At 32.3% G+C, this 23,194-nt stretch overlaps 3 protein-coding genes across 3 annotated transcripts; 2 read left to right on the forward strand and 1 right to left on the reverse strand.

Annotated features, from left to right (window-relative positions):
• The first annotated feature begins 363 nt into the window (after positions 1–363).
• On the forward strand, positions 364–13,572 carry LOC114178119. The gene is made up of 9 exons (XM_028063837.1): positions 364–1,143; positions 1,411–2,488; positions 2,600–3,255; positions 3,340–5,525; positions 5,852–5,898; positions 8,869–9,428; positions 9,694–10,771; positions 10,909–11,211; positions 11,379–13,572. The coding sequence occupies exons 1-9, from the start codon at positions 653–655 to the stop codon at positions 13,455–13,457; spliced, it is 8,478 nt and encodes a 2,825-aa protein (XP_027919638.1). The 5' UTR covers positions 364–652; the 3' UTR covers positions 13,458–13,572.
• Positions 13,573–15,948: 2,376 nt separating this feature from the next.
• On the forward strand, positions 15,949–17,977 carry LOC114177708 (vacuolar iron transporter 1-like). Its single transcript, XM_028063184.1, has 4 exons — positions 15,949–16,290; positions 16,400–16,485; positions 16,815–16,929; positions 17,546–17,977. The coding sequence occupies exons 1-4, from the start codon at positions 16,046–16,048 to the stop codon at positions 17,841–17,843; spliced, it is 744 nt and encodes a 247-aa protein (XP_027918985.1). The 5' UTR covers positions 15,949–16,045; the 3' UTR covers positions 17,844–17,977.
• Positions 17,978–18,653: 676 nt separating this feature from the next.
• LOC114178125 (vacuolar iron transporter 1-like) lies at positions 18,654–22,715 on the reverse strand. Its single transcript, XM_028063852.1, has 4 exons — positions 22,486–22,715; positions 22,315–22,400; positions 20,311–20,425; positions 18,654–18,951 (listed from the first exon to the last, which is right to left on the reverse strand). Exons 1-4 carry the CDS (start codon positions 22,713–22,715, stop codon positions 18,654–18,656), a joined length of 729 nt encoding a protein of 242 aa, XP_027919653.1.
• Between the last annotated feature and the right edge of the window lie 479 nt (positions 22,716–23,194).

A 23,194-nucleotide genomic window follows, 5' to 3' on the forward strand; every position in this document is an offset into this window, starting at 1 on the left:
ACTATTCACAATAAGTAGTAAATATATTTAAATGTTTTATTATTATTATAATCGTATATAATTTAATAAAAATATTTACTTTTATAAATGGTTTTTATATTAATTTTTCCACAACTTGTATATATTTTTTAATAATACTTTTTATTTTAATAGTGATTATAATATATAATTTTTAATTATCATAATAAAAAAAATACATACCTAACATATTCCCCTAAGCTTCACGCGTATTAATGATATAAATATAAATTCCATAATTATTGTGTACATTGTTGAGTCTTCCGTTGACTGAATATTTCTCTTTTTCCAAGTTGCTGTAGTGGATGACTCATGCTTTATTTTCTTTTGACAACGTGTTGGACCAGAAGAACGATGTTTTGAGAACATCGAATCGAATCGTTTTTCCAAAGTAGACTTGTTGTAAATAAAAAGTGTGGAAATAGAATCTTTGCTCCTCGAGTTAAGATAAATGATTCTCATAAAACCATTATTCTTGTTCTTATGTTATGAATTTAGCCGAAGAAATTCCTGCGCCAATTTCGTCTTGCAGAAGCGTTCAACATTTCCAAACATTAACAGCTAGTCAATTTTTCTGTTCATAAATTCACTCTTCTTCCGCTGCAGTAAGAGAAAGGAGAGAAAATTGATTCCAATGGCAGAGAGTTCTTCATCATTCGTTGTGTCCACTTCTCCCACTAGGCATGATGTGTTTCTGAGCTTCAGAGGGGAAGACACGCGTGACAACTTCATTAGTCACCTTTATGCAGCGCTGCAGAGGAAGAACATTGAAGCATATATTGATTACAGACTACAAAGGGGCGAAGAAATTTCGCCTGCACTGGAAACTGCAATAGAAGAATCAAAGATCTATGTCCTCGTTTTCTCCGAAAACTATGCATCTTCGACGTGGTGTTTGAATGAACTCACTAAGATACTGGATTGCAAAAAGAGATATGAAAGGGATGTGATACCAGTTTTCTACAAGGTGGATCCATCAACTGTGAGGAAGCAGGAAGAGAGATACAAAGAAGCATTCGAAGAGCATGAACAGCGGTTTAAGGACGACATGGACAGAGTGCAGAGATGGAAGAACGCTCTAACCGAAGCTGCTGAACTCTCCGGTTGGGATTCAAAAGTCACCAGGTCATTATATTTCTTACATGCACTTTTTCAGATAATCAAAAATCTCTTTTCATTTACTAAATTGTGTCGATCTCACCATAGATCAACTGTTTCTTATTTTTTATTTTTCATTTCTCTTAGTCGGCCATGGATTTGACCATATCACTTCCAATAGTTTAAGTTTTGTACTTACAAGTGATGTTCACTCTTCTTCATTCTGAATTTTTCTTTACTTTAGTTTGGTTTTTGTGCTTGAATAACAATATTTTATTTTCTAAATCATGTCAGGCCAGAATACAAACTTGTTGAACAAATTGTAGAAGATATTTTGAGAAAACTGAATCGTTATTCCATTATTAATGATCAACGAATCGTCGGCACCGAAAAACATATTAGTGAAATTAAGTCCTTGTTGCATCTTGAGTCATCAGATGTTCGAATCATTGGAATCTGTGGCATGGGAGGAATAGGTAAAACTACAATTTCTAAGCAAATATATCACGCATTGGCATTGCAGTTTGATTCCAGCAGCCTTGTTTTAGACGTTCAAGAAAAACTACAAAGAGATGGAATAGACAATATCAGAATAAAATATATGTTTGAGCTTCTAAATGAAACACCATCCCCTCGTTTGTTATACTACAATGAAAGGCTCAAACGGACAAAGGTTTTCCTCATTCTTGATGATATTACCGATTCAGCTCAAGTTAGAAGACTAATGGAAGGGCTTGATAGTTTTGGGCAGGGAAGTAGAATCATTATGACCAGTAGAGACAGACAAGTGCTTAAGAATGCTGGAGCTGATGATATCTACGAACTTAAGGGGTTGAATTTTTATGATTCTCTAAAACTTTTTAATTTACATGCTTTTAAACAAAATTCTTCAGACGAAAGTACTTACATGGACCTATCAATAAAGGTGTTGAGATATGCAAAAGGAATTCCGTTAGTTCTCCGACTTTTGGGCTCATTGCTTTATGGCAGAAAAAGAGAAGCATGGGAAAGTCAATTGCAAAAGTTGAAAAAGTGCCAAGATCTTAAAATTTTTAATGTACTAAAATTAAGTTATGATGGGCTTGACGAGGAGCAGAAGAATATATTTCTTGACATAGCTTGCTTTTACAGAGGACACAACGAGAGTATGGTAGTAAAAATACTAGATGATTGTGGTTTCTCTTCTTTGATTGGAATGAATATTCTCAAAGATAGGTGCCTAATATCTATCTTGGATGGTAGAATTGTGATGCACGATCTAATACAAGAAATGGGTCAAGAGATTGTTCGTAAAGAGTGTCCTCAGCATCCTGCAAAACACAGCCGATTGTTCAAGGCTGACGAAATTCATGAGATTTTAAGAAATAACAAGGTATGTTCTATTGTTACTCAATTGAAAGAGGCACATGGATTTATTGTTATGATAAATTGATAACAACATTTATGTTTCGTTTTTTTTTTCTAATTGCATTGATACTTTCAGGGGTCAGATGCAATACAATGTATATTACAAGATGTAGACAAAATGAAAAAAGTTAAAGTACATGCAAAAGCTTTCAAAATGATGAACAATCTTAGGATGCTTGTGCTTTATTCTTATTCTCGGTTTTCGCATTCAAATGTGTTTCTTGAATCATCTCTAGTAAGTCTGCCCGACACTTTAAAGATTCTTTATTGGATTGGTTTCCGACAAAAATCTTTGCCACCGAAATTTTGCCCACAAAATTTAGTGAGACTCGAAATGCCACGCTGCCATCTTGAACAACTTTGGGAAGGAGATCAGGTTTTTCATGTTATTTATGTTCCTTTGTGTTTTAGACTTTTCAAGATAAAAATAAAATCTACAAGCATGTTTTCTACATTGTACACCTACAAGTTTTCACAATTCCTTTGTGTCTTCTTCACATTATTCATTTTGATATTGTTTTTATTAGAACCACACAATTATACATATATCATTAGAATCATATTTAGCATGCTTCTAAACATAATTATAAATCAAAGAGTTTGTATATGTTTGGTGCATATAGTCCAATGTCCCATGATTGTATTACCCATATTATTAATGATAGATATCTCCTCATATTGTCCGACATGCATAATATACAGTATTTCCACATTGTCATCTATTATTAGGATGTAAATTTAGGTAAGGAACAAAATCTATTAAGTTTTGTGAATTTTTATAATAACTATAAAATTTATAGCCACCATAATTTGGTGAGTTCACAGTGTGATCTTTTTGTGGCAGAGTTTACCGAAGTTGAAAAGGCTCAACCTGAGTTATTCTCGAAAACTAACTAGAATACCAGACCTTTCTCTGTCACCAAATATTGAAGAAATAATTCTCAGTAGCTGTCAGAAGTTGATTAATGTTCACTCTTCCAAATTACTCAGCAAGCTCACTTGTTTATGTTTAGATAATTGTTATGATCTGAAGAGTGTAACTATTCCCAGCAATATTCTATCTAGCTCACCAGGATTGATTCTTCTTTCCTCGTGTGACAAGCTTGAAATGTTTTCAACCAGTCAACCTAAATCACATTTGAAATTGAAGCGTCAACGTGGAACTTTCTCAAGATCCCATCGTAAGAAACTGGAGTATCAACCTGGAACTTTCTCAAGTTTCCCCCGTTTGAAAAAACAGTTTCGATTTTTCCGAAAATCCTTTGTTAGTGATGGTCTTGCTGAATCTACTTTGGAGTCTTACTCAACAATATCCCTTTCCATACCAATTTTCTCAATTATTTTCATGAGATATGAGGAAGAAGAAAAAGAAGTGACTAATAATAATATCTACGTATATGACGAAAGGCCGATACAACTCACCGGAGGTGTGCCCTTAAACTATCGAAGTCTCAAGAAGCTTTGTTTCATAGATCTCTCAAACTGTTCTTCCCTTACAATATTTCCATTTGACCTTTCTGAGATGAAATTCCTAAAGCAACTTTGTCTCCGTGGCTGCTCAAAATTGGAAACTTTCCCTGAGATTGAGGACACGATGGAAGATTTAGCTGTTCTCGTCTTAGACAACACAGCCATACAGGCACTACCTTCATCCTTGTGGCGTTTGGTAGGGCTTCAAGAACTGAGTTTGCGAAGCTGCAGGAATCTTGAGATCATTCCATCTTCCATTGGAAGCCTCACCAGACTATGCAAGTTAGACCTTGCCTACTGTGAATCACTTCAAACTTTTCCAAGCACCATTTTCAGATTGAAGTTGAAGAAACTTGATTTGTGTGGCTGCTTAAGGCTGACGACCTTCCCAGAGATCACAGAGCCAACACAAACTTTTGCTCACATTAACTTATCTGAAACGCTTATCAAAGAACTGCCTTCCTCATTTGGCAATTTGGTGAAGCTTCGATCCCTGCAGCTCAACAAATGCACCGATCTCGAGTCACTTCCAAACTCCATTGTTAATCTCTTAGATCTCCGTAAACTTGACTGTTCGGGGTGTGTCAAATTAACAGAAATCCCAACACACATAGGTCGATTGACGTCATTAATGGAACTGTCACTGAGTGAGACCGGAATCGTGAACCTTCCTGAGAGCATTGCTCATCTTTCGAGCTTAAAATCGTTTGATTTGAGCGATTGCAAAAAGCTTGAATGCATCCCTCAGATTCCACCGTGTCTAAACCAACTGGTGGCATTGGATTGCACATCCATTAGAAGAGTGATGTCAAATTCTCTTGTTCGAAACCTCTCAGATTCCAAAGAGGGTGTCTTCCAATTTCATTTCACCAATGCTCAACAACTGGATTCCGGTGCTCGTGAGAACATTGAGGAGGATGCAAGGCTTAGGATGACAGACGATGCATGTACGTCTGCGTGCTTCTGTTTTCCAGGGACTGAAGTTCCTAATTGGTTCCCTTTTCGCAACGAGGGAGCTTCAGTGACTATAAATGATGATTTAAGATTTTGCAGCGATGATAGGCTCATTGGTTTCGCTCTGTGTGTGGTTTTTGGAATGTTAGATACAAATGATATTGGAGGTAGACGTGGTTCTTTTCGTTACAGTCTAAAATTTGAATCCGATGACGATGGCACACAGATTATTCCAAATAATGATTTGTTAAACAACTATTTCGAATGGATTCATAAAGACAGACTTCTTGATCAAAATCACACATTCGTGTGGAAATTTAACTTGGAGTCCCTAAGAAGGAGCGGCATGAGCATTAGGCTCTGTGATGCTCGTAGCTTCACTTTTGAGATCAGTCGGAATGATTATGACTTTCAATGGCCAAATTACGACTCATTTGTATACGAGTTCAGATCAGTTGTCACAATAAAAGAATGCGGCATGTGCCCTCTTTATAGCAGTGGATGTGGAAGCAATGTTGCACAGTCTTCGAGGGAAACAAAGGAAGATAGGAAGAGGAACGCCGAAAGCTACCTTGTGAGCTAGTCTCTTGCTCTTCTGGTAATTAGTCTTTTGGTGAGTGTCTAAACTGGTTTATCACCAATGCTTCTTAATTACAAGTTTCAAAACGTTAAACTTTTATTATGAATTTCTAATTTTTAATTTGTTTTGTTTTATTTAAATTTTCAATATCGTTTTACGGGTGGGTTCATTTAACAAGATTGCTAAGTTATTGTTGGATATATAGGTTGATGTTTATGTGTCTACACAAGTTATATTGCTCTGTTGTCCCAGAGTTGCATTTTCTTGAAACTCTCATATATCTGTTTGATTAACTTCTTTGGCATATTTTGCTTGCATTTGCAGTGAAGGCATTAACAAATCTTGAGAAGCTGTATTTGAAAGGGCAATTGGTAAATCCTTTTGATACTTTTCTCCATCCTATTGAGCCCCGTATACTTATTTCATTGTATTAGGTTTGTGCATGGTGACGACAAAACTATCAGTTTTCTGTTTGTTCTGATACAATGCGCTGAGCCATCCGTGTTTTCGCTCAAGCGTTTGGTTGTTATTGTTAACTCGCTAAGCATTCTCTTTTTTTTTTTTTTGCTTAAACTATTTTTTTTCTCTGTTTTGGATTTTTTGTTCTCGTTCTCTGCTTTCAATGTATCATAATCCTTTTTTATTGTCTTCTAGCTAGTTTTCTATCTGTTTTTCTCTTCAAATATTAAATCATTTTAGTTGATTACAAAAAATTGTCGACAAGAATATTCTTTAACAAATTAAGTTTGCAAGCGAGAACATTTTAGTCTGTTAAATCTTCAATTTAGTTTATTTAAATCACTTAAACATTATTTTAGAGAATAAAGAAACTTTTAACCAAAATACAAAAGCTCTTAAAGAGAATAAATGGTGCAAAAAATTTAAAGGATGATAAGCAAAATATTTAGAGGTTTAGAAGAATAAGAGCTCTCAAGTAAAGTAGATCGAAGTTATCAATCTTCTCCCTTTAAAAAAAGTAATCTTAGAGACTTTTGGACATATGGATGATTGCGTTCAATATTTTTTTCCCTTTATAAACTTTAGACCAATTATGTTGCAGACAGATGGTGAATTCTTTGTTAAATCAACAAAGATATAAATAATAAAAAATTTAAAGATTAAATATATTTTTGGTATTTAATTTGTATCAAAAATTAATTTTTTTAAAAAAAATTTGGTTCAATTTAGTATCTTAATTTTAAAGATACGTAGATTTAATCGTATATAATTTAATAAAAATATTTAATAAAAATATTTACTTTTATGAATGTTCTTTATATTAATTTTTCCGCAACTTATATATATTTTTTATTAATACTTTTAAATTTTAAAAATGATTATAATATATAATTTTTAATTATCATAATAAAAAAAGTAGATACCTAACATACCCCTAAGCTTCATGGGTATAATTAGAGATGGCAAATAAACCCGTGCCCGTGGGTATCACCCGAACCCGTCCCCGTTTTGACGGGAATCCCCGCTTTGACTGGGTATGGGTATGGGTATGGGTAATACCCGAAATTTTCAACTGGGGATGGGGATGGGGATGGTGATATATATATACCCGTCCAAATATCCGTCCCCGCTTAAATTACTAAACTATTTATAATTTATTAAATAATCTAAAAAATATATATAAATAAATAATATATTTACACATAAAATATAATATAATATAATATAATATAGTATATATACATATAAATAAAATATACTTTTATATATATATATATATATATATATATATATATATAAACATAAGATATCCACATATAATATATATACATAGTAATAATAATATAATATATAACATAATATAATATATATAAATAATTATATATATATATATATATATATATATAAGCATAAGATATCCACACATATAATATATATATACATAGTAATATAATATATAATATAATATAATATATATATATATATATATATATATATATATGTAACATATTTCTCATTCTCTTTGTTTTTTGTTATACACTTTGTTTACTCTCTCAATTGTCTGGTTTGTTTTTCAAGATTTAATTTTGAAGGTAATTTTTCTTCTTCTTATTACATAATTTTTACTCTCTGTACATGGTTATGTTCAAATAGGTGTTCCTCAATTTCATTCTATGAAATAATTTTTAGGTTACACATTTGATTATCTTTATTTATTTATTTATTTTCATGAAAATGTTTGACTCTTATTTTGTAGCTCTTCTTTTTGTTACTTTGGTTATACACTTTTTTACTCTCTTTTAATTGTTTGGCTTGTTCTTTAAGGTTTAAGCAGATCTTCAAGGTACTTTTCCTTTTATCATAATCTTAATTATACATTTTTTTTTCCGTTATGTTATGTTTAAATGGATATTCTCAAATTTGGGTCACACATTTAATTATCTTTACTCCTTTATGATAATGAATCTGATGAAGAAGGTACATTATATTCTAGTAATTAAAATTTTCAATTTCAATTATTATATCATATCTAATTTTTCATTTTTTTTCTATGTGTAGGTGGATCGAATGCAAATGAAACCACTGATCATTTGTAAAATTAATAAATATTTTGGTTATTATAAAATTTTAGTAATGTGTAATTTTTTAGCTTTTATATAATTATTTGAATTTTATTTAGTTGTTATTTGATACTTTAATTTGAGATTTATACTATTATAATATTTTTCTTAATATTTGACATCATGAAAATCAAAAAGAGTATGTTATTTTAATATTGAATATTTTGATAGTATCATGATTCCGTTGGTGTGATTTTTAAATTTTTTTTATAAAAAATATTTAATTGATATATGGAACAATAAAAAAATGGGTATGGGTATAAGAAAATACCCGTTACCCGGTGGGGATGGGGATGAGTCAAAAGTTGTATACCCGTTGGGTTTGGGGATGGGGATAGGGATGAATTTTTATTATGGGGATGGGGATGGGATCATGATACCCGTACCCGCCCCGCCCGTTGCCATCCCTAGGTATAATGATATAAATTTAGATTCCTTAATTATTGTGTAAGTTGTTGAGTCTTCAATTGACCGAATATTTTTCTTTTGCCTAGTTGCTGTAGTGGATGACTCATGCTTTATTTTCTTTTGACAACGTGTTGGACCAGAAGAAAGATGTTTTGAGAACATCGAATCGAATCGTTTTTCCAAAGTAGACTTGTTGTAAATAAAAAGTGTGGAAATAGAATCTTTGCTCCTCGAGTTAAGATAATGATTCTCATAAAACCATTATTCTTGTTCTTATCTTATGAATTTACCCGAGGAAATTCCTGTGCCAATTTCGTCTTGTAGCGTTCAACCTTTCCAAACATTAACAGCTAGTCAATTTTTCTGTTCATAAATTCACTCTTCTTCCGCTGCAGTAAGAGAAAGGAGAGAAAATTGATTCCAATGGCAGAGAGTTCTTCATCATTCGTTGTGTCCACTTCTCACACTAGGCATGATGTGTTTCTGAGCTTCAGAGGGGAAGACACGCGTGACAACTTCATCAGTCACCTTTTTGCAGCGCTGCAGAGGAAGAACATTGAAGCATATATTGATGACAGACTACAAAGGGGTGAAGAAATTTCACCTGCACTGGAAACTGCCATAGAAGAATCAAAGATTTATGTCATTATTTTCTCTGAAAACTATGCATCTTCCACTTGGTGTTTGAATGAGCTCACTAAGATACTGGATTGCAAGAAGAGATATGGAAGATATGTGATACCCGTTTTCTACAAGGTGGATCCATCAACTGTGAGGAAGCAGGAAGAGAGATACAAAGAAGCATTCGAAGTGCATGAACAGCTGTTTAAGGACGACATGGACAAAGTGCTGAGATGGAAGAACGCTCTAACCCAAGCTGCTGAACTCTCCGGTTGGGATTCAAAAGTCACCAGGTCATTATATTTCTTACATGCACTTTTTCAGATAATCAAAATCTCTTTTCATTTACTAAATTGTGTTGATCTCACCATAGATCAACTGTTTCTTATTTTTATTTTTCATTTCTCTTAGTTAGCCATGGATTTGACCATATCACTTCTAATAGTTTAAGTTTTGTACTTAGAAGTGATGTTCACTCTTCTTCATTCTGAATTTTTCTTTACTTTAGTTTGGTTCTTGTGCTTGAATACTAATATTTTATTTTCTAAATCATGTCAGGCCAGAATACAAACTTGTTGAACAAATTGTAGAAGATATTTTGAGAAAACTGAATCGTTATTCCATTATTAATGATCAACGAATCGTCGGCACCGAAAAACATATTAGTGAAATTAAGTCCTTGTTGCATCTTGAGTCATCAGATGTTCGAATCATAGGAATTTGTGGCATGGGAGGAATAGGTAAAACTACAATTTCTAAGCAAATATATCACACATTGGCATTGCAGTTTGATTCCACTAGCCTTGTTTTAGACGTTCAAGAAAAACTACAAAGAGATGGAATAGACAATATCAGAATAAAATATATGTCTGAGCTTCTAAATGAAACACCATCCCCTCGTTTGTCATACTACAATGAAAGGCTCAAACGGACAAAGGTTTTCCTCATTCTTGATGATATTACCGATTCAGCTCAAGTTATAAGATTAATGGAAGGGCTTGATAGTTTTGGGCAGGGAAGTAGAATCATTATGACCAGTAGAGATAGACAAGTGCTTAAAAATGCTGGAGCTGATGATATCTATGAACTTAAGGAGCTGAATTTTCATGATTCTCTAAAACTTTTTAGTTTACATGCTTTTAAGCAAAATAATTCACAAGAAATTACTTACATGGACTTGTCAGTAAAGGTGTTGATATATGCAAAAGGGATTCCATTAGCTCTCCAGATTTTGGGATCATTGCTTTATGGCAGAGAAAGAGAAGCATGGGAGAGTCACTTGCAAAAGTTGGAAAAGTGCCAAGATCTTAAAATTTTCGATGTATTAAAATTAAGTTATGATGAGCTTGATGAGGAGCAGAAAAATATATTTCTTGACATAGCTTGCTTTTATAGAGGACATGAAGAGACTGTAGTGGCAGAAAGACTAGATGATTGTGGTTTCTCTTCTAAGATTGAAATGGATGTTCTCAAAGATAAGTGCCTAATATCTGTTTTGGATGGTAGAATTGTGATGCACGATCTAATACAAGAAATGGGTCAAGAAATTGTTCGTAAAGAGTGCCCTCAACATCCTGGAAAACGCAGCCGATTGTTGAAGGCTGAGGAAATTTATGAGGTTTTCAGAAATAACAAGGTATATTCTATCGTTACTCAATTAAAAGAGTCACATGGATTTACTTTGTGATAAATGCAAGCCATTGAGTTGTTATTAAACATCCTGCAATGCAACATTTCATATTTTTTTTTCTAATTACATTGATTTACTTTTAGGGGTCAGATGCAATACAATGTATATTAGCAAATATGAGCAAAATGAAAGAAGTTGAAGTACATGTACAAACTTTCGAAATGATGAACAATCTTAGGATGCTTATGCTCTATTCTTATTGTGATGATCTCGAGGAATCAAATGTGTTTCTTGAATCATCTCTGGTAAGTCTACCAGACACTTTAAGGATTCTTTATTGGACCGGCTTCTATCAAAAATCTTTGCCACCAAAATTTTGCCCACAAAATCTAGTGAGACTCGAAATGCCGCACTGCCATCTTGAACAACTTTGGGAAGGAGATCAGGTTTTTCAAGTTATCTATGTTCCTTTATGTTCTAGACTTACAAGTATTTTTCTGTACTATACATCTACATATATTAGTCAAATTATATTCTCACACCATATGCTACATATATCACTCAAATTATATTCTCACACCACAATAAAGGCAGTATTTACCTTTTGTGGCAGTATTTACCGAAGTTGAAAAGGCTCAACCTGAGTGGTTCTATGAAACTCACTAGAATACCAGACCTTTCTCTGTCACCAAATATTGAAGAAATAATTCTCAGTAGCTGTGAGAAGTTGACTAATGTTCACTCTTCCAAATTACTCAGCAAACTCACTTGTTTATGTTTAGATAACTGTTATGATCTGAAGTGTGTAACTGTTCCCAGCAATATTCTATCCAGATCACCAGGATTGATTCTTCTTTCCTGGTGTTGCGAGCTTGAAATGTTTTCAACCAGTCAATCCAGATTCCCTCAAGTGAAACTGGGGCGTCAACGTGAAACTTTCTCAATATTCCCTCGCGATGAACCGGAGCATCAACGTAGAACTTTCTTAAGACCCTCTTATACGATGGAGAGGGCTTATACGAATCAGGAGAGGGCGGTACAAGATTATTTCTCAACTTCCAGTGAAGTTTTCTCAATTACTTTTGACAGATATGAGGAGGAAGAAAACGAAGTGACTGATAATAATAATGTATACTCACAGAGTAATGAAGTGTCCAGAAAACTCATAGAAGGTGTGCCCTTAAACTTTCGAAGTCTCAAGAAGCTCTGTTTCATAGATCTCTTAAACTGTTCTTCCCTTGCAATATTTCCATTTAACCTTTCTGAGATGAAATTCCTAAAGCAACTTTGTCTCCGTGGCTGCTCAAAATTGGAAACTTTCCCTGAGATTGAGGACACGATGGAAGATCTAGCGGTGCTCGTTTTAGTTGACACAGCCATTCAGACACTACCTTCATCCTTGTGGCGTTTGGTAGGGCTTCAAGAACTGAGTTTGAGCATGTGCCGGTATCTTGAGATTATTCCATCTTCCATTGGAAGCCTCACCAGACTGTGCAAGTTAGACCTTCGCTACTGTGAATCACTTCAAACTTTTCCAAGCACCATTTTCAAATTGAAGTTGAAGAAACTTGATTTGTGTGGTTGCTTAAGGTTGAGGACCTTCCCAGAGATCACGGAACAGGCACAAACTTTTGCTCACATTAACCTAAAACAAACGGCTATCAAAGAACTGCCTTCCTCGTTTGACAATTTGGTTAATCTTCGATCCCTGCAGCTCAACAAATGCACCAATCTCGAATCACTCCCAAACTCCATTGTTAATCTGAAGAGTCTCTGTAAACTTGATTGTTCGGGGTGTGTCAAATTAACAGAAATCCCAACATACATCGGTCGTTTGTCGTCATTAACGGAACTGTCACTGAGTGATACAAGAATCGTGAACCTTCCTGAGAGCATTGCCCATCTTTCAAGCTTGAAATCACTTGATTTAAGTGACTGCAAAAAGCTAGAATGCATCCCACAGATTCCACCATTTCTGAAACAACTGGTGGCATTGGATTGCCCATCCATTAGAACAGTGATGTCAAATTCTCTTGTTCAAAACCTCTCAAACTCCAAAGAGAGTGTCTTCAAATTTCATTTGACCAACGCTCAACAACTGGATTCAGGTGCTCGTGCTAACATTGAGGAGGATGCAAGGCTTAGGATGAGCGACGATGCATATACGTCTGTGTTGTTCTGTTTTCCAGGGAATGCAGTTCCTGAATGGTTCCGTTTTCGTGGGAAGGGACGTTCAGTGACCATAAATGAAGATTTAAGCTTCTGCAGCGATGATAGGCTCATTGGTTTCGCTTTGTGTGTCGTTTTTGGACTGTTGGATACGAATGATGTTGAAGCTAGACGTGGTTATTTTAGTTACAGCCTAAAATTTGAATCTGACGATGATGGAACACAGAATATTCCAAATAATGATGTGTTAAAAAGCTTTTTCGAATGGAATGGTGAAGAGAGACCTGTTGATGAAGATCACACATTGGTGTGGAAATTTACGTTGGAGTCCCTAAGGAGGAGCGGCATGAGCCTTAGGCTCAATCGTGCTCGCAGCTTGAGTTTTGAGATGAGTCCGTACGACTTTGACTTTCGGTGGCCAAATTACGAGTCAGTTGTGGGAGAGTTCAAATCAGTTGTGACAATAAAAGAATGCGGAATATGCCCTCTTTATGGCAGCGGAGGCAATGTTGCACAGTCTTGAAACTAGATTAAGTTTAAAATATAGTGATAGTTAGCATTAGCATCAAAATTTTAATCACACTTCTTGTAACATATTTTCTGTTATTGCTTGAAAATGAGTGAAAATTGTAAAGTTATAAGTTGATATCACTAAACAAAAAACAAAAAGTTGAAGCGTGGTGACCTACAATTTCTTTTTAATTTCCATAAATTCAAATAATAATCTAGAATATGTTATAAAAGTTGTTAACATTTCTCTTAAAACAATAATTTTATATCTTTCTACACATTCTTCCATTATTTACCAACAAGTGATTGATTTAATGGAATCAAACTCCGAATTCTTAAAGTTTTTGGTTTCAATCTGTTAACTGAAGATGGATGAAATAACGAGGAAGAAGATATAAAGCTATTCTAGTAGAAATATTGATAAAAAGTTATTGAAATTTATGCATATGAAAAGTTAAAAACTAAATATTGCGATTTCAAATACTTAAACATTATTTACATTATTTACATAGTATCATGGAGTCAGGATATTAACCACTTCTAAAATTTGGTAGAATAGTATACATTCTACCACATTTTTTCTTTTAAGTTTTTTGCTGTGAATTTTTTTTTACAAGACTAAACTAATATTATCCTTGGCTATTGTAACTACCGAAACCCTAATTATTATTAACTACTGAAAAAATATCCACTACAAACATTTTTTTATAATAATAAAAATAATAAGATAAACAATAATATTTTATTGTAATTATAAAATTAATAATTATTATTATAATTACTGTTATTGGTAAATTTTTAATTAAAAAATTATTAAGTTTAAAACAGTGGTCAAACATTAAATTAAAAAGATAACTGAAAACACATCCACTACAAACATTTTTTTTATAATAATAAAAATAACAAGATAAATAATAATATTTTATTATTATAATTATAAAATTAATAATTATTATTATAATTACTGTTATTGGTAAATTTTTAATTAAAAAATTATTAAGTTTAAAACAGTGGTCAAACATTAAATTAAAAAGATAACTGAAAACACATCCACTACAAACATTTTTTTTATAATAATAAAAATAACAAGATAAATAATAATATTTTATTATTATAATTATAAAATTAATAATTATTATTATAATTACTGTTATAGGTAAATTTTTAATTAAAAAATTATTGAGTTTAAAACAGTGGTCAAACATTAAATTAAAAAGATAACTGAAAACACATCTACTACAAACTTTTTTTATAATAATAAAAATAATAAGATAAATAATAATATTTTATTATTATAATTATAAAATTAAGGGTTAAATATGTTTTTGGTCCCTCAAGTTTCAGCGAAAATTGGAATTAGTCCCTCATCAAAACTTTTGACCAATTTAGTCCTTTATCTTTCAAAATGTGTGAATTTAGTCCTTTTAACCAAATTTTGTTAAGTTTTTTTGACGTTTCAAGCGCATTTCATGATAATATTTAAATTATTTACACTATTTGACACATTTTTGTTTCAATGTTAACTTAAATACTATCATGAAATGCGCTTGAAACGTCAAATAAACTTAACAAAATTTGGTTAAAAGGACTAAATTCACGCATTTTGAAAGATGAAGGACGAAATTGGTATAAAGTTTTGATGAGGGACTAATTCCAAAATTCACTCAAACTTGAGGGACCAAAAACATATTTAACCCTAAAATTAATAATTATTATTATTATTACTGTTATTGGTAAATTTTTAATTAAAAAATTATTAAGTTTAAAAAAGTGATCAAACATTAAAGTAAAAAGATAACGGTTATTTAAAAGGTAAATTTAGTAAAATAATAGTTTTAATTTAAAAGAGTTATTTAAACGATAAAATTAGAAAGACAATATAAACACCAAAACAATGTATTTTATTTTATATATAAGTATAAATACATAGACATAGATAGAAGGTTTGATATTATATATAGATTAATTGGCTCATAATATTTTAAAGGGTTAAATATGTTTTTTTGTCCCTTAACTTTCAGTGAATTTTGGAATTAGTCCAATTTAAAACATCAATTTAGTCATTTATCTTTCGAAATACGTAGATTAGTCATTTTAATCTAAATTTTTATTAGGTTTATTTAATATTTCGTATGTATTTCAAGATTGTATTTGAGTTGTTTATCCTCTTTGACACATTTTTACTTTAATATTAAGTCAGATACTATGATGAAACGTACTTAAAATGTCAAATAAACTTAAAAAAATTTAATTAAAAGTACTAAATTCACAAATTTCGAAAAATAAATGACTAAATTGATTTGAAGTTATGAAATTGATTAATTTCGATATTCACTGAGAAAAAAAATAAAAATATATTTAACTAAAAAATTATAATATTATATAAAAATAATGTGATATTGGTAGTGTAAATTACAAGTTGGCATTCGATATCCATTGATCATTTTACACGTGGATATCATCCACGTATTGAATCTTTTGCTGTCCTATTTCAAGCAAGTAGAGCAGACAAGAAGCTCAATCTTTGTGCAAAGCAGCAAGGCTTTGTTTGGGTTCCAATAGCACATTGACCACCTCAAACACATTCACAACGTTGCACCAATGGCCGCCGCCGAACACGGAATAAGCCTCGAACCTGAGACAAAGAACCTTCTCAACCACCACACCGAGAAGCACTTCACCGCCGGCGAAATAGTCCGCGATATCATCATCGGCGTTTCCGACGGCCTCACCGTTCCCTTCGCTCTCGCCGCCGGCCTCTCCGGCGCCAATGCCACCTCCTCCATCGTTCTCACCGCTGGCATAGCCGAAGTCGCCGCCGGCGCTATTTCCATGGGGCTCGGCGGGTACGTTCAATCACCAAACACTTCACACTCACAAAACTTAATTTAGATTCCGTTTGATCAGAAATTTTTCTCTCATAGAAACAAAACAGGCTAATGTTTCGTTGTGCAGTTATTTGGCAGCAAAGAGTGAAAGCGATAATTACGCGAGGGAATTGAAAAGAGAGCAAGAAGAAATCGTCACGATGCCGGAAACTGGTTTCCACTGTTATTTTATTATGCTTTTTATATTATTTTTATGTTCTTGTAACATTCCTTTATTTTTATAATAGGTTAATTATTTTACAGAATCATTTCATGACTTTTTTTCTAAATTATTTTTATTAATTTTGACTATACGTGTTCTCAGGAATTAAAAATTCATTCCGTAAGACTTTGATAACCTGATGTAAATTTCTCTGTGATGAGTTTTAAAAATTATCCCTGAATATAGTTCACTTCCATCGATACTCAGAATCAACAACCACTTTTCTCACATTTTATTGCACTTTATTAATAAATATGTGTTCTGTAACAAACTAAAACAGAAGCGGCAGAGGTAGCAGAAATACTAGCTGAGTATGGGATTGAGGCACACGAATATGCACCTGTGGTGAATGCTCTCAGAAAAAACCCTCAGGCATGGCTTGATTTCATGATGAAGTAAGTTCTTACGTTCTCACACTTCATCACATAGTTTAACATGTTTTTATTTGTTGAAAGTTTTCCTCATACAAGGTGCATAAATTTTGGGGTTTATGATGGTCTATTATATATCAAATGTGGTATGAGGACAAACTAAATGGTAATTGATGACCACACAAAATGGGGAATTTGTGGACAAGTTGAAAAGTAGCACCACCCAAAGGAATATAAAGCCAAGTAACCTTTCACTTTTTGAAGGTGGGTATGGTTATGGGGTCCAATTTTTTAGCACGCGCCATCCAGTTTTGGACATATTAAGGGTTCCCACTTCCATTTAGTTGGCATGTGGAAACTAGGAAAGGGGATGGCCCTGTAGGGACGCCACTGACTGCAACATGGGCATCTTTTACTGGTTTTGTTTCTATTACAATTAATGTTTATTATGAGATTGTTTTTATTTCTTCATACTTGTTAGAAGATATTCCTGTAGAGAGCAAAATGTAGTGATGATACACTCACTGTTGAGTGTCTGGTTATCATTTTTTTGTAGACAAAATATTATGGTATGATCATTGTGTTATAATTTGTTATGATTTAAAAAAAGAATTAACTGGGTATAAGTTTGGTATGACAGATTTGAACTGGGACTAGAGAAGCCAGATCCAAAGAGAGCATTGTACAGTGCAATGACAATTGCCATAGCTTACATATTGGGAGGGGTTGTCCCTCTACTTCCTTACATGTTCATTTCAAAGGCATCAGAGGCTGTTGTGTTCTCAGTTGTGGTTACCTTGGTTGCATTGCTCATTTTTGGTTATGCCAAGGGTCACTTCACTGGCAATAAACCATTCAGGAGCGCTTTGGAAACAGCTTTCATTGGTGCCATTGCCTCTGCAGCTGCTTTTGGTATGGCAAAGGCTTTCAATCCGTAGATTTTCCATGTCTTGTACTTCATATAACTAAGCTTCTTATAGGAACTTTGTTAACTTTTTTGCGTTTGTTACTTATTACTTATTTTCATTTTTTGTTCGGTAAGATTACATGCCAGCACAACCCCTTTTATTCAGTATTATGGTCTTCATTGTCACCCTTATAATTCACTCTTGCTTTATGTGTTTTATTGAATCAGTTAATATTCTATGTTTTGAAACACCATACTCGCGACAAATAGGTTTTTCACTTGATAAATATTTGGTGATGGTTTAAAATTCGAAAGTTTGTTTTGGAAGTTGTCTAAACTTAAACTAATTACATATTTTATTACTTATCTACTATCATTTTGTAAATTTTATGCCCCATTTTTTTTGTTTACATTCTACCATCAAACTTTTCAGCATTTTATATATTTTATCACTCCATTAAAGTTTTCTGAAAGAAAAGTGGTATGTTATAAAATTGTAAGAAAACACACAACAAAGTTAAAATTACATTGTTTTTCAAATGTTGATAATAAAATGTTGTTTTAATTTATTTTTATTATATGCCACCGTCATTTTGTTTAAGAAATTGATAAAATGCAAAAAATCTGAAAAGTTTGATTGCAAAAGATATTATATTTAGTCTTAAAACTCAATATGATTGATCAACCATTACAAACACCGAAGCCATGTTCAATTATAGACCCAAGAGAGAAAATTTAGAAGCAAGATGATATCTTCACACCAAAACATAATAAAAGATTGCATGGAAGGGAAAGTAAAAAACCATAGCAAAGTATGAAAAAGAAAAAGATCATTGGAGATCTATGGATTGAAAGCTTTTGCCATACCAAAAGCAGCTGCAGAGGCGATAGCACCAATTAGAGCTGTTTCAAAAGCACTTCTAAATGGTTTATTGCCAGTGAAGTGGCCCTTGGCATAACCAAAAACCAGCAATGCAACCAATGTAACCATAACTGAGAACAAAACAGCCTCTGAAGCCCTTCGAATGAACATGTAAGGAACAAGAGGAACAAGACCACCAACTATGTAAGCAACTGCAATTGTCATTGCACTGTGCAATGCTCTCCTTGGGTCTGGCTTCTCTAATCCCAGCTCAAACCTGTAGTTAAATTGTTTAACACTAAGATTTCTAAAGCCATGCTTCACCAATGATACATTTAAAAACAATAAAAAGTTATGCATATGAACTATATGAACTTAATACATGTTTAAGAGATTTGTTGTTTTACTATTTTGTCCACTAAGCATGAAAGAATAATTTTATATGTGGAGTCAAGTTTTTTTACTTTTGTATGTAGATATCTAAAACTTTTGACTTCAAAATCGTGATAAATTAGTTTATCTTTAATGATTTTAAAGGATGATTGTGCCATATTGTCTTTGTCTATAATAACTACAACTTGTTTTGGAAGAATATACTTTAACATTTTTGCCAAGAAATGATTTTAGCATGATCTTGGCTAACATTATACAAAGACTTAATTATTGTTTTATTTCTTATTGGTTGATTTGGTTCATTTTATTTTCTTTCTTATTTTTTGGTTTAATTTGATCCTTTAATAGTTTAAAAAAGGTTCAATTTAATTTTTACAATTAAATTGACGTTAACATAGTGTTCGTACATGTCATCTGTTATTTTGTAAAATTTTTTATTTTTTTAAAATACAAATAAAATGGACAAATACTTTAGGTTAGTTTTTTAAGAAAAAATGAAAAACATTGTATTAAATCATTTTTGCGACAACTCTTCCATTTTTGTTGGTCTTTCGTATTTTTTCATCACTTTTTCAATTTAGCTTTATGGATTATTTAAATTAGACAACATTCAATTGATCAATGGGGTTTTGTAACGTAACCAGCTTGATAGATCTCATTTTCAATATCACTTATAACGGTACAATTAGATAATTTTTATAAGACTTAATTACTATTTTGATTCATAATTAGTTAATTTAGTTCATTTTGATCTTATTATTATTTTTATTTAATTTGGTCTTTAATTTTAAAAAAAATTAATTTGGTCTTTACATGACATTAACACTATCTGTATATATTATATATTATTGTGTGGAAATTTCAATTTTATTTTTATTTTTTTTTAAATTAAAAAAAAAAAACTCTACTTACAATGAGTTGAGTAATAATATTTTACGAGTAAGGATAGTTTGGTAAGTATTTGTTGTTTTAATTTTTAAATAAATTTTTTACTTAAAAAATGACATGGGTTTACCTTGAATGAACCATAACACTTTTTGTTACATTGATCATGTGAACTTTGTTTATCTGTACGTTTTTTTCTTATTCTCTAAGCCACGTAGGTTGGTACGAACCCGTGAGAAGGAGACTAATCAATAATCAAGTCATACCACATTTGCACATTTTGTATTTGGAAGACTCAAAAGAGACAAAAATAAAAAAGATGTTAAAGTAGGTGATGAAGTTGAACGTAAGAACTTACTTCATCATGAAATCAAGCCATGCCTGAGGGTTTTTACTCAGAGCATTCACCACAGGTGCGTATTCGTGTGCTTCTATCCCATACTCAGCTAGTATTTCTCCTACCTCTGCTGCTTCTGTTTTTTCACAAAACCCTCATATTTATCACCATCTGCATTACTGTTAGGTTTTACAGAGGGGGTTTCACCGGGGAGAACAACACCAATGAGACCTGAGCCCAACCACATAAGACATTGACACCACTCTCAACCCAAAACCTTAAGGCAATGGGTTTATGGGTCTTTATACTTATATAGTGCTCTATTTTCTCAATTCTGGTCAATGTGGGACTTAGACTCACACTTGGATTCCTAACAATCTCCCCCCTCAAGGGTGAGTCCCTTCAACCACATTGGTACACTCCCCCTCCAGCGGAAGCATTCCCAACCACGAGTACTCCTTTTCTGTCCTTTTCTGTACCGCCGTTCTTTCTTAACGGGACACGCTTTACCTGACCCACACTGTCAGGAAGACTTTCGATACTAGGACCATACTGCACTCGTCTGAGCCGGTATTAACCATCGGCTCTGATACCACTTGTCAAGTTTTACAGAGGGGGTTTCACCGGGGAGAACAACACCAATGAGACCTGAGCCCAACCACATAAGACATTGACACCACTCTCAACCCAAAACCTTAAGGCAATGGGTTTATGGGTCTTTATACTTATATAGTGCTCTATTTTCTCAATTCTGGTCAATGTGGGACTTAGACTCACACTTGGATTCCTAACAATTACTACATTCACAAATCCCTAATTCTGTGTTCCAATCCTCAAATTCACAAATTATAACTAAACAAATTATACCTTCTAATGTTTTAATCTTATATGCTAGTTTGGTAATTTTTAGTCTTATTATAAATTTACACGCTAAAAATTAAAAATAATACATATTAGATTAAGATGGTATGTACAAAGACTAATACTTTTTTGGGTATAAAAGACAAAACATTATTCATCTAGCAGTCGCAATGCAATCCGCAAATATATGCATAAGTTGATCAACAAAATTGACAATTTCTTTTACCTCACAGAATGTAGTTTAAGGTAAGGACAACAATAAATATGGACCTTTCAAAAACAATTTTAGTAAAATAATTTATTTTTAAATAAATATATTATTTTGATAGAGACAGATTTTGTGATTAATTAAAAAAAAAAAAACCAGTGCTTTGTCAAACAGGAACTCATCAATTTTTTTTTTATAAATGTAATTAAGTGAGTGTATAATATTTTTTAGTTAATTAAGTCCCATCATAACCACCACAATTCAATTTCTCCTCTTACAAGATTCACAATATCACAGCCTATCCATCATAAATCCCATAATATACTCAATTCAATTCAGCAAACAAAAAATCATGTTGAAGTATACTTTTGTGTTCTTGTTTAGAAGAAAAAATATATATAATTCACACAAAATAGATCAACTAGCCACATTAAATTTTATAAATTTCTTAATATTTTTTAAAATTATAATAATAATAATTATTTATATCACAAAACAAAAATTATATATATTAATCGCATAGTTAAATATATCAAGCATTAATAAAATTAAAATATTTTGATAAGTATAATTAAATAACGTTAAATTAGTTAAAAATTGATCATATTCAAAAAAAAATATTTCATTCTTCTAAATAAGGGAAAGTAAAAAGAAAATAATAATGTTGAGTACGTCTATAGAAAGAGGAATACTTTTATCTTGTGTATAAATGAGTCAACTTATTTTTCTAATAACGTTTTATATATTGTAAAAAATTAATTAATTAAATTGTTAAATTGAATGATATTATTTAAATGATTATATGTATACTAAAATATTTATTTATGATATAAATAAAAGTATTTAAATAGTACATGTTAAAATACTTTTCAAATTTTATGAAATTTCGAATATAAAATTTAACCGTAAGATGAATTAATATTATATATATAATTAAAAGAAAAAACAGAAGAAACCAGTTTCTGGCACTGCGATTATTTCTTCTTGCTCCCTTTTCAATTCTCTGTCATAATGATCGGCTTCACTCTTAGCTGCCAAATAACTGCACAATGCAACAAACAAAATTTTAGGAATCTCAAACGATACTAGAGAATTGTGAGTGCAAAGAGTTGTTTCGTGAAACGTACCCTCCGAGACCCATCGAGATGGCGCCGGCGACGACTTCAGCTATGCCGGCAGTGAGAACGATGGCGGAGGTGGCATCGGTGCCGGAGAGACCGGCGGCGAGAGCGAAAGGAACTGTGAGGCCGTCGGAAACGCCAATGATGATGTCGCGGACGACTTTGCCGGCGGTGAAGTGCTTCTCAGTGTGGACATTGAGAAGGCCCTCTTTCTCATCTTCCAAGGTAACAGCCATTGGTGCGAGTCTGAAATGCAATTGAAGTTCATAAATATAGCCTCCAATCCTTTTTTAGTCGAATATTTTTAAATGTGGTAAGTATTTTTTTTTTCTTTTTCATTTTTGCATGCTGTTTTTGGACACTTTTACTGTCATAATCTGAATTTGTCAGATTAAATGTCATATCAAATATTGATGTTTCTTAAAAACAATATTATTAATGTAAGGATTGATATTCGGTCAGACTATTTTTTTTATTTATTTAGAGAATCAGCTAAAGTAAATAAGAATAAAAACATAATTTTAGTTCAATTTGATTTTCTTTTATTTTTTCTCTCGTACAAAATTTTATAACGTACTTTTTACATTGTAAAAGTTAAATGTTCCATAATTTTAATTATTTCTAATAATCTCATCTATTTTTATTGTATCATGATTTAACTAAATTTTATCCCTATTAAGGTTTACATAAAAAATATATAAGAGAAATATAAACA

Source organism: Vigna unguiculata, chromosome 3, assembly GCF_004118075.2.
Source record: "Vigna unguiculata cultivar IT97K-499-35 chromosome 3, ASM411807v1, whole genome shotgun sequence".
In the NCBI taxonomy this organism is placed as follows: Eukaryota; Viridiplantae; Streptophyta; class Magnoliopsida; order Fabales; family Fabaceae; genus Vigna; species Vigna unguiculata.